This window comes from Microcaecilia unicolor, chromosome 3 (assembly GCF_901765095.1).
Source record: "Microcaecilia unicolor chromosome 3, aMicUni1.1, whole genome shotgun sequence".
Lineage (NCBI taxonomy): Eukaryota > Metazoa > Chordata > Amphibia > Gymnophiona > Siphonopidae > Microcaecilia > Microcaecilia unicolor.
In genome coordinates, this window is record NC_044033.1 from 179669490 (window position 1) to 179684702 (window position 15213).

Here is a 15213-nt window from a genome sequence, read left to right on the forward strand (position 1 = left end):
CACGAGTTTTCTCGAATCCCTGTATTGGTGGACGATTTGCTCCAATTTGACTCTGGGACGTCCCTTCCAAATTCCTCAGCCACAAAAAGTGCTGACCACGGATGCGTCTCTTCTGGGATGGGGAGCTCATGTCGATGGGCTTCACACCCAAGGAAGGTGGTCCCTCCAAGAAAGCGATCTACAGATCAATCTTCTGGAGTTGCGAGCGATCTGGAACGCTCTGAAGGCTTTCAGAGATCGGCTGTCCCACCAAATTATCCAAATTCAGACAGACAATCAGGTTGCCATGTACTATGTCAACAAGCAGGGGGGCACCGGATCTCGCCCCCTGTGTCAGGAAGCCGTCAGCATGTGGCTCTGGGCTCGCCGTCAAGGCATGGTGCTCCAAGCCACATATCTGGCAGGCGTAAACAACAGTCTGGCCGACAGGTTGAGCAGGATTATGCAACCTCACGAGTGGTCGCTCAATTCCCGTGTGGTGCGACAGATCTTCCAGGCGTGGGGCACCCCCCTGGTGGATCTCTTCGCATCTCAAGTGAACCACAAGGTCCCTCAGTTCTGTTCCAGGCTTCAGGCCCACGGCAGACTGGCGTCGGATGCCTTCCTCCTGGATTGGGGGGAAGGTCTGCTGTATGCTTATCCTCCCATTCCTCTGGTGGGGAAGACTTTGTTGAAACTCAAGCAAGACCGAGGCACCATGATTCTGATTGCTCCCTTTTGGCCGCGTCAGATCTGGTTCCCTCTTCTTCTGGAGTTATCCTCCGAAGAACCGTGGAGATTGGAGTGTTTTCCGACCCTCATCACGCAGGACGAAGGGGCTCTTCTGCATCCCAACCTCCAGTCCCTGGCTCTCACGGCCTGGATGTTGAGGGCGTAGACTTTGCCTCTTTGGGTCTGCCAGAGGGTGTCTCCCGCATCTTGCTTGCTTCCAGGAAAGACTCCACTAAGAGAAGTTACTTCTTTCATTGGAGGAGGTTTGCCGTCTGGTGTGACAGCAAGGCCCTAGATCCTCGCTCTTGTCCTACACAGACCCTGCTTGAATACCTTCTCCACTTGTCTGAGTCTGGTCTGAAGACCAACTCCGTAAGGGTTCACCTTAGTGCAATCAGTGCATACCATTACCAAGTGGAAGGTAAGCCGATCTCAGGACAGCCTTTAGTTGTTCGCTTCATGAGAGGTTTGCTTTTGTCAAAGCCCCCTGTCAAGCCTCCTACAGTGTCATGGGATCTCAATGTCGTTCTCACCCAGCTGATGAAACCTCCTTTCGAGCCACTGAATTCCTGCCATCCGAAGTACTTGACCTGGAAGGTCATTTTCTTGGTGGCTGTTACTTCGGCTCGTAGAGTCAGTGAGCTTCAGGCCCTGGTAGCCCAGGCCCCTTACACCAAATTTCATCACAACAGAGTAGTCCTCCGCACTCACCCTAAGTTTCTGCCAAAGGTCGTGTCGGAGTTCCATCTGAACCAGTCAATTGTCTTGCCAACATTCTTTCCCCGTCCTCATTCCTGCCCTGCTGAACGTCAGCTGCACACATTGGACTGCAAGAGAGCATTGGCCTTCTATCTGGAGCGGACACAGCCCCACAGACAGTCCGCCCAACTGTTTGTTTCTTTTGATCCCAACAAGAGGGGAGTGGCTGTAGGGAAACGCACCATATCCAATTGGCTAGCAGATTGCATTTCCTTCACTTACGCCCAGGCTGGGCTGGCTCTTGAGGGTCATGTCACGGCTCATAATGTTAGAGCCATGGCTGCGTCGGTAGCCCACTTGAAGTCAGCCACCATGGAGGAAATTTGCAAAGCTGCGACGTGGTCATCTGTCCACACATTCACATCTCATTACTGCCTGCAGCAGGATACCCGACGCGACAGTCGGTTCGGGCAGTCAGTTCTTCAGAACCTGTTTGGGCTTTAGGATCCAACTCCACCCCCCGAGGGCCCTGTTTGTTCTGTTCCAGGCTACACTCTCAGTTAGTTGGTAAATTTTTTTAGGTCAGTCTCAGTTATGTCCTCGCCGTTGCGAGGCCCAATTGACCAATGTTGTTGTTTTGAGTGAGCCTGGGGGCTAGGGATACCCCATCAGTGAGAACAAGCAGCCTGCTTGTCCTCGGAGAAAGCGAATGCTACATACCTGTAGAAGGTATTCTCCGAGGACAGCAGGCTGATTGTTCTCACAAACCCGCCCACCTCCCCTTTGGAGTTGTGTCTTCCCTTGAAGTGTATTGTCTTGCTACATACTGGACTGGCCGGCTCGAGCCGGTTTCGGGCGGGAAGACGGCCGCGCATGCGCGGTGCGCGCGGGCGCGCGAGGGCTAGCAAAGGACTTTGCTAGTGAAGTTTCCGATTGGAGGGGCTGCCGTGGACGTCACCCATCAGTGAGAACAATCAGCCTGCTGTCCTCGGAGAATACCTTCTACAGGTATGTAGCATTCGCTTTGTTGAAACTGGGTAACCCCAGAGATTCCCCCGATTCTTACAGGCCCACTTCTCTTATTAAGATCTCAAATTATTTTCCTTGACTGACCACCTTTCTCAGCACATTGCCACCATGATTTCTGATAACCACGTTGGCTTTGTGTGAGGGAGGCATTCTGTTGTAAATGTCCAAAAAGTTCTTTTAGCCTTAGCATATAGTCAACTTTGTAGCATTCCTCTTATGCTTGACAGTCTGGATGCGGCCAAGACCTTTGACCAGGTTAATTGGGCATTCATGTCTCACATGGCTCATGTGGGTGTTGAGGGATGGTTTTCTGATGCCATTTGTATTCTTTATCATAACCTTCATGCTTCCTTGTTGATGAATGGCATTCAAATGGATTTGTTTTCCATTGAACTGGGCATGGTTGTCCTCTTTCCCCTCTCCTGATTCTTCTTACTTTGGAACCCTTGCTATGCTCATTGAGAGGGAAAGAGGGGGTCCAGAGTCTGATGGTGTGCTCCCATGTTCTGGCGTTTGCGGATGATTTGTTGTTGGTCTTAGCCAGACCCACAGCATTCTCTTCCACTGACTCTTGAATTGATAGAAAAATATGGGTTTCTTTAGGGTTTTACCCTGTGAGCAAGTCCCTGGCATTATCCTCTGTTCCTGCAGTCTGTACTTCCTGTGTAGGCCCCTTCCTGCTTCAATGGACTGATCACTCCATTTCATTATCAAGGGGTGCGCCATGTTTTGGATATGCTCCATTATATCTCCCTTTTGGTGTACAATTTCTCACTTTGTGCGTCCAGTTTGGAAGACCACATTTTCTATGTGTCCATGTTTGCTTTTTGGGACACTCCCATGACTTAGACCTGGGAGGAAGGGGTTCCTTTGGTTTTATCACTAGAGTGTCTGTTCTCTGTGCTGTCTTCCTTGGCTGTTTTTGTGCTGTCAGTGTTGAGATGAGATGAGTAGCAGCTGAAACCTGCTCCCCTGAAACCCACCTCTGAGTGCATTTTCAGCTATATGACTGATATTACTTCCTCAGTCTGAGTACAGGGCTTCTCTCTGAGGCTGTCTCCATCTTTTTGCTGGTTCTATGCCGTCCTCAGCCATTCCTTCTGCCATCACAGGGTTTGTGTTACAGATGGGTACCATAGTTCCCATCAATTTCCCTCATATTCTTTTATTATTTGCAGCTCTTCAATGTACTCTCCTCCGACTTCAGTACCGATCTCATTCTCACCAATCCAAGACCCCAACCTGACGCCCCCAGCTCCCATGAGGCCATCCTTCCCCACGTAAGTGTCTCTCTGCCTTATTTGTTTTCTGTCCTCTTCTGTCCTAATTGCAGCTCACATGCTGCACTTTATGTTGTCTCCAGTGACAAAGCTGCCAATTGCCCTGGTTTCTGGAGCAAAACGCTTTCACCAGCCCTAGATTTTGGGCTTGCATCCAATTGCATTGTGGGATTTTTGTATAGTCCCAAGCTTCATTTCAAATCAGTGTTACAGACTTGCCTTCATTGTCTGATCTGTTATAGATGGAAAGTGCTGATTACATTTGTGTTCATTGGTACACAGTATCTTCCCCACACAGTTTTTGCTGAGCACATTACCCACTAGTTACAGTCAGGGCTTTCCAAGCCTGTCCAGGGAACCTTGTAGTCAGTCAGGTTTTTAGCATATCCACAATTAATTTATGTTAAATAAATAGAGATCAAGCATATGCAAATTTATATATATTCATCGTGGAAATAAACCCAGCTGGTCATGGGTTCCCTGGACAGGTTTGGAAAGGTTATGATCTTGCCACTCAGCTAAGGCAGAGATAGTTAGCCTGGCCAGGCTAGCCCAGCAGGTAGACTGCTGCCCCCTTTAGGAGAATGAAGGTATCGATGTGGCCTAGCCTAACCTGTTAGAGGAGGGATAGCTGTTTGCCTGTTCAGGAGAAGGAGACTTCAGTCTGGCCTTGCCTGGTATATGCTAAAAGGAAGGGTGCAGAAGAGAAAGTCACTTATCTTCATAGAAGGAGTCTTGCTCACATGTGGGGTGTAGGGAGCTCAGACACTGTGGCCTTGGCACCAATAAGGACGTATACATTTCTGCTCAGTCCATCCATCCTATATTCTTAACCCAGCAACTAATCAGATCAACAGTGGGTATCCCAATACATAGACTTCAGCAGTGACTCTTGTCGCACAGAGACATAGCCATGTGATTCACTGGTATTGTCATCGGTCTTTTCAATGTTATTAATATTTTTAATATTTTTATTTTAATGATTGCAAATTCTAACCTATTCAATATTTAAATATAAAATATACTTAGCTTGTGCTCAAATGATATGCTGAACTACTAAAGGGGGGAGAGGGGAAGGAAGATGCAAGACTGGGGGACTATGTAATTTTATGCTATGTCTCTTGAGTCAAACTGGCAGGCAGGATAAATAACAGCGATGCTTGTTAGTTTGGCTGAGAGTTGGGAGGGAAGGTTGTGGTTGGAACTGTGGAGGCTTAGTCTCTCCAAGCTTCTTATATGGGGGACCTATGCCTGGCCCCCAGTGCTATTCCTTGGCTTATGCATTAAGGATTTAAGATTGCACAAAGGAGTAGGAGGAGGAGTCCCCAGCACTTGAAATTAATTAAAATATTCATTATTTATTTACCACATAAAACTAATTAAATGATGAGATTTGAAATTGCAAAAGGGATCCCCTTCTTGGGGAGGGGGAGTGCGAAAGCTCCAGGATTCTCAACAGTCAAAAGGGCAGATGTGTTTGAAAGAGGTCTGCAATTTTGAGTCATAAGAACATAAGCATTGCCATACTGGGACAGACCAAAGATCCATCAAGTCCAGTATCCTGTTTCCAACAGTGACCAATCCAGGTCTCAAGTGCTTGGCACGATCCCAAAAAAGTAAAACAGATTTTATGCTATTTTCCCTAGAAATAAGCAGTGGATTTTCCCAAGTCCATCTTAACAATAGCTTATGAACTTTTCTTTTATAAAATTAGCCAAACCTTTTTTTGAAACCCTGCTAAGCTAACTGCTTCTACTATGTTCTCTGGCAATGAATTCCAGAGTTTAATTACACGATGAGTGAAGAAATATTTTGTCCGATTCGTTTTAAATTTACTTCTTTGTAGCTTCATTGTGTACCCCCTAGTCCTAGTATTTTTAGAAAGGGTAAACAAGCGGTTCACATCTACCCAATCCACTCCACTTATTATTTTATAGACCTCTATCATATCTCCCCTCAGCCATCTTTTCTCTTCAGAGATGTACACTGTATGGTTCTACAGCCCTTTGAGAAGTAGAATTGGGGAGACGGTGGGGATGAGGCGTTTAGAAAGGATAGATGCATGTTTTATCAGAGACTCATAGCAGCAAAAGTTTGATTCTTTCACTCTTATGCTTTGTTAACTTGTCTTCTTGCAGAGACCAAAGTGGGTCACCGGTTAGCAGGGCCCCAGCCTGGCCAGCCTGTCCACAGGAGTCCAGCCAAGGGACAACCAACAGCACCATACAGTAATACTGCAGAATTCTCCTTGTGCACGTGTGTGTGTGTCTTCCTCCACCTCTCTTAATGCTGTTTTATGTGTATTAATGAAAGTCTGATTTATATATCAGATCCACCAGATCAACAATTTATCAAGCCAGGAGAGCTAGTTTTCCCTTCAGCATTTTATATATATAGATATATACTTTTCCCCGGCTGACTATGCTTGCCTGCTCTCTCTGTTACCTTCTTTGTGTGTCTTATTGCTTTTCTGAAGTTTGACATGGGCACCAGTGTGAATCTGCCTGTCTGTGAGTGCTTACAAGATATCCACATCGAGTCTCCTTTCAGCTGTATGACTAATTGAAATTCTTTCCAAGTGCAGGCTGCTGAGTCTGTCTTCACCTCTCTGCTTGCATATGCCTGAGCTATCTCCACACCAGTCATCTCTAATGAGGGGAAAGAAGGGAGAGGTTCAGAGAGGGGGGGGGGGGGCATGGGAAAGAAAAGAGATGTAGAGGCACAGTAAAGAACTGGACTAGTGGAAGGGGAGATGTAGGTAAGAGATTTGAAGGGTTTAGTTGGGGAAAGGAGATGAATGTAGAGGGGAGATGGAATCTGAGTTACGTTGGAGGGAAACCTGAACAGATGGAAAGGGGAGATATAGGGTTGAGCTGGGGAAAGAGGAAGAATTCAAAGGCAAATGGAGGGCTGAACTGGTGTGAGGTTTGATGGAAGATTGCACTGGGAGCAGAGGTATTAGCTGTGATAGGCAAACCTTCAGCCTAATGCCCTGCAAATTATAAGTACATAAGTATTGCCATACTGGGACAGACCAAAGGTCAATCAAGCCTAGCATCCTGTTTCCAGTAGTGGCCAATCCAGGTCACAAGTACATGTGGCAAGATCCCAAAACAGTACATTTTATGTTGCTTATCCTAGAAATAAGCAATGGATTTTCCCCAAATTATTTTAATAATGGCTTATGGACCTTTTTAGGAAGCTATCCAAAATTTTTAAACCCTGCTAAGCTTTTACTGCATTCTGTGGCAACAAATTCCAGTGTTTAATTACTTGTTGAGTGAAGAAATATTTTCTCTGATTTGTTTTAAATTTACTACTTTGTAGCTTCATTGCATGCCCCCTAGTCCTAGTATTTTTGGAAAGAGTAAACAAGTGATTCACGTCTACCTATTCGATTCTATTCATTATTTTATAGACCTCTATCCTATCTCCCTTCAGCCATCTCTTCTCCAAGCTGAAGAGCCCTAGCTGCTTTAGCCTTTCCTCTTAGGGATGTCCCATCCCCTTTATCATTTTCATCGCCCTTCTCTGTACCTTTTCTAGTTCCACGGTATCTTTTTAAAGCTGCAGTGACCAGAATTTCACACAGTATTTGAGGTGCATCGCACCATGGAGCAATACAAAGGCATTATAATGTCCTCATTTTTGTTTTCCATTCCTTTTCTAATAATGCCTAACATTCTATTTTCTTTCTTAGCCGCCGCCACACACTGAGGAGAGGGTTTCAACATATCATCAATGATGGCACCTAGATCCCTTTCCTGGTCGGTGACTCCTAATGTGGAACCTTGCATTACGTAGCTATAGTTCGGGTTCCTCTTTCCCACATGCATTACATTTGGATGCCCAATCTTGTAAGGTCCTCTTGCAATTTTTCACAATCCTCATGCGATTTAACAACTTTGTGTCTTCAGCAAATTTAATTACCTCACTAGTTACTCCCATCTCTAGATCATTTTAGGCCCCTGGGCTGTTCCCTGAGATTTTGATACTTAAACTCAACAATTTTGTTTACCTCACCCCTCTCAGAACAATCCTATAAAAATTCAGAATTGGATCTCTTACTTTTAAATATTAAGGGGTCAATATTCAGCTGGCGGCAATGAATATTTTGCTGACTGCTGCTGGCATTATTCCTGGATATTCAGTGCTGGGCCATGTCCAGGCTTTGGCACTGAATATCCATCCGGTTTATATGGAGCCAGCTAACATATTCAGAACTTAAGCAGCTATGTGTTACCATATAAAGGTAGGACTAATTTTTATGCGGTCCCATTTATGTGGTTAACTGGCCAACTGCTGGCTCTGCCCCCGCAACGCCCCCAAGAAAGTTGTTTTTTCACTTAGGTGCCAAGTTCTAATTTTCAGCTGCGATAACTGGTTAAGTGCCACTGAAAATTAGCAGATAGTCCCGAACAAGCAATTTAACTGGTCAGCAGCTATTTCTGGCCAGTTAAATCGTATCAAGCAGATGATTTATAAATTTTGATTGATATTTAAGTTTGCTTAGATACATATTTATTTATTTATAGCATTTATATCCCACAATTTCCCACCCACGGGCAGGCCCAATGTGGCTTACAACAGTCTATATAAACATACATCAAGTCAGCGAACAAACAATTAATGGCTTAGAAGCATAAGAGAGAGAGGGTAAAAGTAAGGAAGGGAAAAAGAAAGAGTAGTGGTGATCAATATGACGCCGTAACTTGCAACTGTGCCCTGGCTCTGCCCAGTCTCTGCTCCCAGGAATGCCTTGTGTATACATTGTGTAAAGTATCATTAGGAGTCAGAGTGCTTACTTTTATTTGTGTAGATCCCCAGGCAGTTTTATATGTGCAAAGATATGCAAAAATGCTTCAAAATTACGCTCAATGGGTTTGATTGTATAACAGCACACCTGTATGAGAAGTCCAAGAAAGCACCTATATTAATCCTGATTACCCGGTCAAAGATTGAATTCTTTGACTGGGTGACCAGAGAATTGAATTGAGGGTGAATGCAATCTACTTAGATTTCAGCAAAGCCTTGAATTGAGGGTGAATGCAATCTACTTAGATTTCAGCAAAGCCTTTGACACGATTCCTCATAGGAGGCTCTTGATTAAATTTGATGGGCTGAAGTTAGGACCCTAAGTGGTGAACTGGATTAGGAACTGATTGACAGACAGATGCCAGAGGGTGGTGGTTAATGGAATTCACTCAGAGGAAGGAAAGGTGAGTATTGTTGTGCCGTAAGGATCGGTGCTGGGGCTGATTCTGTTCACTATATTAGTGAGTGACATTGCTGAAGGGTTGGAAGGTAAGGTTTGCCTTTTGCCAAGATTTGTAACAGAGTGGACACACTGGAGGGAGTGGAAAACATGAAAAAGGATCTGCAAAAGTTAGAAGAATGGTCTAATATTTGGCAGTTAAAATTCAATGCAAAGAAGTACAAGATGATGCACTTAGGGAGTAGAAATCCAAGGGAGCCATATAAGCTAGGAGGTGAGAGGCTGATATGCACAGACAGGGAGAGGGACCTTGGAGTGATAGTATCTGAGGATCTGAAGACGACAAAACAGTTTGACAAGGTGGTGGCTGTATCCAGAAGGAAGCTAGGCTGTATAGAGAGAGACATAACCTGCAGAAGGAAGGAGGTGCCCCTGTACAAGTTGGTGAGGCTCCACTTGGAGTATTGTGTTCAGTTTCAGAGGCCGTATCTTGCTAAGAATATAAAAAGACTTCAAGCGGTCCAGAGGAAGACGACAAAAATGGTATGGGATTTGCGCCAAAAGACAAATAAGAACAGACTGGAAGACCTGAATATGTATACCCTAGAGGAGAGCAAGGACAGGGGACATATGATACAGATACGGACGTTTAAATACTTGAAAGGTATTAATATAGAAACAAATATTTTCCAGAGAAGAGAAAATGGTCAAACTATAGAGGACGTGAATTCAGGTTGTGGGGTGGTAGACTTAGGATTAATGTCAAGAAATTCTTTTTCACGGAGAGGGTGGTTGGTGTTTGGAATGCCCTTCTAAGGGAGATGGTAGAGAAAAAAAATGGTGACGGAATTCAAAAAGGCGTGGGATGAACACAGAGGATCTTTTAGTTTGAAAATGAATAGTATAAAATAAAGAACCAAGGCCGGTGCTGGGCAAACTTGTACAGTCTGGGTCCTGTTTATAGCAATCTGGGCTGAAGGGGTCTTTGACGGAAACTCCAGTAATTTGGAGCATGAGGATAGTGCCGGGCAGACTTTTACGGTCTGTGTCCTGTAAACTTCCTGAGCCCTTACGCCAAGCCCCCTCCCTACCCATCTTCAAATCCTTGCTCAAAGCCCACCTCTTCAATGTTGCTTTCGGCATCTAACCTTTATACCTTTCAGGAAATCTAGACTGCCCCTATTTGACTGACTGTACATTTGTCCTTTAGATTGTAAGCTCCTTTGAGCAGGGACTGTCCTTCTATGTTAAATTGTACAGCGCTGCGTAACCCTAGTAGCGCTTTAGAAATGTCAAGTAGTAGTAGTAAACAACAAGATGGATTTGGATAGGCTGGAGTGAGCTTTGATGGCAGCTTCAGTAGTTGGAACCTAAGAACAGGGGCGGGCTTCTACGGTCTGTGTTCCAGATATGCCAAAGAGAAGCAATGACCAAGTATTTTATTGTCACATTCATTGTTGGTTTAATCGTGAGTGTGACAGACTGATACGGACCGATCAGGTCTTTATCTGTCGTCATTTACTATGTTATGTTACTATGTTAATGTGTTTTTATAAAATACTCTAAGCTCTCAGATTCAGTCCCAGTGGCACACCAAATGCTGACACACATACCTGCTCTAAAGTAGGTGTAAATTTCTATACTGCACCTTGAATACTGTGTGCAATTCTGGTCACCGCATCTCAAAAAAAGATATAGTGGAATTAAAAAAGGTACAGAGAAGGGCGACAAAAATGATAAAGGGGATGCGACGACTTCCCTATGAGGAAAGGCAAAAGTGGCTAGGGCTCTTCAGCTTGGAGAAGAGACAACTGAGGGGATATGATAGAGGTCTATAAAATACTGTTGTTTTGCCCCCACTTCCACTCAGGAGGTCACATCCAGACAACCACCTACTCTGCTTAATGGCTTAGTTGGCCTTGGCTAGGGAAAGGAGACAGATGCAGATGATGAATGAAGGGTTGAGTTGAGGGAAATAGAGGTTGGACTAGGGAAAGGGGAGGAAAGCAAAGGTAAGATGATGTGATGATCTGGGTCAGAGAGGGTTATTGGAAGGGGAAAGATACAGAGGGGGGAGGTGTTTGAAGGGGTGAAATGCAGATGTGAGATGTAGCATTGCTGTTGGAGGACAGGATGAATGTAGAGGGGAGATGGAGGGTTATTGGAAGGGGAAAGATGCAGAGGGGGAGGTGTTGGACTGGGGAAGGGGTGGAATGCAGAGTGAGATGTAGGGTTGGTTTTGGGGGATAGGATGAATGCAGAGGGGAGATGGTTGGTAGAAGAGGAGGATGCAATTTGTAGATGGAAGGTAGGTTGAGGGAAAGGAGAGGATGTAGAGGGGAGATGGAGGGTTGGAAAAGATGCAGAAAGAAAGTGAAGGGTTTGGTTGGAGGAAGGGGAGGAATACAAAGATGAAATAGGTCATTGAACTGAGGGATGCAGATGGGAGATGGAAGGATACAGTGAACCCTTCTTGCTTGATTTGAAGAAGGCATTTTATTTTGCAAGGGATGTGAGGTCTGAAGTGTATGTGGCCAAATCAGCTTGATCTACATGCTGTGATTATAACTCTCTCTAAACATTTATCCTCTGTTTTCTACAGTAAGTTTTGGGGAGAGTGCTGGTGAGTTTAGAATTTTGGCTGTGGAGGTTTGACTAGAACATTCTGTTTTTCCTAATTTGCTCTTTTTTTTTTTTAATTATTTTTCAGTTCATCAGTGGACATTCCAGTGCCTCTGCCACCTACACACCAGCTCGGCAATGTTTCATACCCGTAAGGACATTTAACCTCCCAACAGGACTAGTGTTAGATATTGTGAGGCCAAGGGCAGAAATTAATGAGGGAACATAACATACGAATAGCCATACTGGGTCAGACCAATGGTCCATCTAGCCCAGTATCCTGTTTCCAACAGTGGCCAATCCAGGTCACAAGTATCTGACAGAAACCCAAATAGTGGCAGCATTCCATGCTACCAATCCTAGGGTAAGCAGTGGCTTCCCCATGTCCATCTCAATGACAGACTATAAACTTTTCCTCCAGGAACTTGTCCAAACCTTTTAAAACCCAGATGTGCTAACCGCTGTTACTACATTATCTGGGTAAAGTGATGTGGTAGCCGTGTTAGTCCACTTTTAAAGGTAATAAATAGAAATAAAAGAAAACATGGCAAAAAAATATGATGATACCTTTTTTATTGGACTAATGCAGTACATGTTTTGATTAGCTTTCGAAGGTAATCCTTCTTCGGATCAGAAATAAGCAACTGTTGATAAATAACAGTATATATAAGTGAAACAAAGCATTTCAATGAGTTTCACAGGAAGAGGGTAAGGTGAGAAACAGGGGGAGCTTGGTGGATGAGAGACAGGGAGAGATGCATGGTAGATAAGAGAGTGACAAAACAGTAGAATTTTATGGTTTATAATGGGCTAGAAAACCCAGGTCTGAAAACAAAAGAAAACAAATATCTGGGTTTTCTAGCCCATTATAAACCATAAAATTCTACTGCTCTATCTCCTTTTTAAAAGTTAGTGCCAGCAGCCTGGTTCCATTCCGGTTAAGGTGGAGTCCATCCTTTTGGTTCAGGCTTCCCCTTTCCAATCATGTTGCCCAATTCCTAACAAATCTAAATATCTCATCCCTACAGCGTTGTCTCAACCACGCATTGAGACTTTGGAGCTCTGCCTGCCTCTTGAGTCCTGCACGTGGAATGGGGAGCATTTCTGAAAATGCTACCCTGAAGGATCCTGGACTTCAGCTTTCTACCTAAGAGCTTAAATTTGTCTTCCAGAACCTCCCTCCCACATTTTCCTATGTCACTGGTACCCACATGTACCTAGTCTGCCGGCTCTTCCCCAGCACTAAAGATCTACCTAGGTGACGTGTGAGGTCCGCCACCTTTGCACCAGGCAGGCAAGTGACCAGGCGATCCTCACGTGCACCAGCCACCCAGCTGTCTACATGCCTAATGATTAAATCACCAACTACAGCAGCTGTCCTAACCCTCCCCACCTGGGTAGAAATTTTTGGAGACATATCCTTGGTGCGAGAGGATAGTGTATCCCCTGGTGGGCAGGTACTGGCTAAAGGAGTACTTCTTATTTCACCAGGATGATGCTTTCCTTTTAGAAGACCTCCCTCCTCCAAGGCAGCACAGGGGCTGCCAGACTGGATGTGGGGGTGTCTCTACAACATCCATTTAGGTCTCCTCTATGTACCTCTCTGTCTCCCTCAGCTCCTTCAAGTCTGCTACTCTAGCTTCAAGAGAATGGACTCGTCTGACAGCTAGGAGCTCTTTGCATCGGTCGCACATGTGTAACCTCTCATCAACTGAGAGATAATCATACATGTGACACTCAATGCAAAAGACTGGATGGTACCCCTGTTGCTGCTGGACTACTGTCTGCATCTTAGTATTATTGAGTTGTTTAATAATTTAAAACTTGCTAAGGTAGTAATGATATTAGACTAATATAAAAAGAGCCTTTAGATTATATGGTATATTGTGTGATTTATTTAGTATTTGCTTCTTAGAAAGTAGTGAAGTGTAATTAAAACTCTGTAAGATGACTCCTCCCTTGTTAACCTAATTAGAATAACTGACTATAAATTAAGATTATAAATGAAGAGCTGTGCTAAGGATGGGTGGTTGGGATGGAAGACTGAAGCTGAACCTGCTGTGCCTTCTTGAGGCTACCTGTTAAATGTTGTAGGCTGTGGCAGAAAGTTCAAGTTTTAAAACTGTAAGGGAAAGGGTTTTATACTATGGGAAAAAAAGTTGTGCTGCAAACTAAAGTTAAAATTGTAAACTGGAGTTTTCTGTGACTATCAGCTCTGTTCTACACTAATGCTGTGGTAAACTGTAAAATAGTCCTTTAACTGCTAGCCTATGGAACTGTAATAAAGACTTTAAATGCTAAACAGACAAAGAAAACCCTATTCCTTAAACTGCTTTTGCTAAACAAGTAGAGTAACTTAAAAATAAAGTCACTGAGATAACCTATTTAGTTCTAAATCTACCTTTCCCAAGTTTAAAAGCAATTTCCCAGCAAATAACTTACCACTGAGGATTTGTCGTGCTCTGGAATTCCTCACAGCACTTCTGGACAGAGAGAACTTTCTTTCCTCCCCCAGTGTGCTCCGCTCGCTCTCTCTCTCTCTCCCCCTCTCCCTCCCTCTCCCTCTCTTTCCTTCCTTCCTTCCTTCTCTTTCCTTTCCTCTCAACGGTCTTCTGTCCCCTTCTGAAACCCTCCAGGTCCTTCAAGCTTTCTCCTCTCCCTATATTTCTTAACAGTCTCACAGCCCATTCATATCCCTCGCATAATCACCTAGTCCTAATTATTTTCCTAATTATCCCCATCTAATGCCCAAGACCCACTCATAATGTCAGTCAAGATCTGAATCACTACTTACACTCCCAGTCGTAGAGACTTTGTCTGTCTGTTTGTCTTTTGGTTATCGATGGGAAACAAACCCTCCCGTGGTACCTGTGGCAGTGCTGAGCTGTTCTCGTGTTTCAAAGATGCCACAATGCCAGTAGCAGCATTGGCTATAGAAGGGCAGATCAGTGGGAGCAAAGGAACAGGCTCTGGCTGCTGTGTCCTAAACTCTCCCTTTTTCCCCTCTTCTCTCCATTCAGTGTAGCTTCTTTTCTCTCTCGCTTCCCTTCTCCCTCTGCCATAGTCAGCATTGCCTTACATAGTAACATAGTAAATGACGGCAGATAAAGACCTGTATGGTCCATCCAGTCTGCCCAACAAGATAAACTCATTTTACATAGTATGTGATACTTAATACGCGAGTTTGATTTGTCCTTGCCATTCTCAGGGCACAGACTGTAGAAGTCTGGCCAGCACTGTTCTTGTTCTGAAGCTAAAATCGAAACCCCTTAAAATTTACACTCCAGCCCATCCATATCTATTCAGTCACAATCAGGGCATAGACCGTAGAAGTCTGCCCAACACCGGTTTTGCTTCCCAATTACTGGCATTGCCACCTAATCTCTGCTAAGATTCCGTGGATCCATTCCTTCTAAACAGGATTCCTTTGTGTTTATCCCACACATGTTTGAATTCCATTACCATTTTCATCACCACCTCCCACGGGAGGGCGTTCCACATATCCACCACCCTGTCTGTGGAAAAAATAGTTCCTGACATTACTCCTGAGTGTGCCCCACTTCAACCTCAATTCATGTCCTCTAGTTCTACAGCCTTCCTGTCTCCGAAAAATGTTTGTTTGCAGGTCTCTTCTCGTACAGTTTGCATTGTAAATCC

The 15213-nt window shown here is 44.5% G+C and overlaps 1 protein-coding gene across 8 annotated transcripts in view; it reads left to right on the plus strand.

Annotated features, from left to right (window-relative positions):
- STAT6 (signal transducer and activator of transcription 6) overlaps positions 1 to 15213 on the plus strand; it is a 221814-nt gene that overhangs the window by 170314 nt on the left and 36287 nt on the right. For 7 of the 8 annotated variants that reach the window (XM_030196653.1, XM_030196648.1, XM_030196651.1 and 4 more), the window contains 3 exons: positions 3618 to 3719; positions 5858 to 5947; positions 11645 to 11707. In XM_030196653.1, coding sequence (XP_030052513.1) covers positions 3618 to 3719; positions 5858 to 5947; positions 11645 to 11707 — 255 coding nt within the window. Of the gene's footprint in view, positions 1 to 3617; positions 3720 to 5857; positions 5976 to 11644; positions 11708 to 15213 lie in introns of those variants that run through there. The other variant, XM_030196655.1, reaches the window with a different exon arrangement.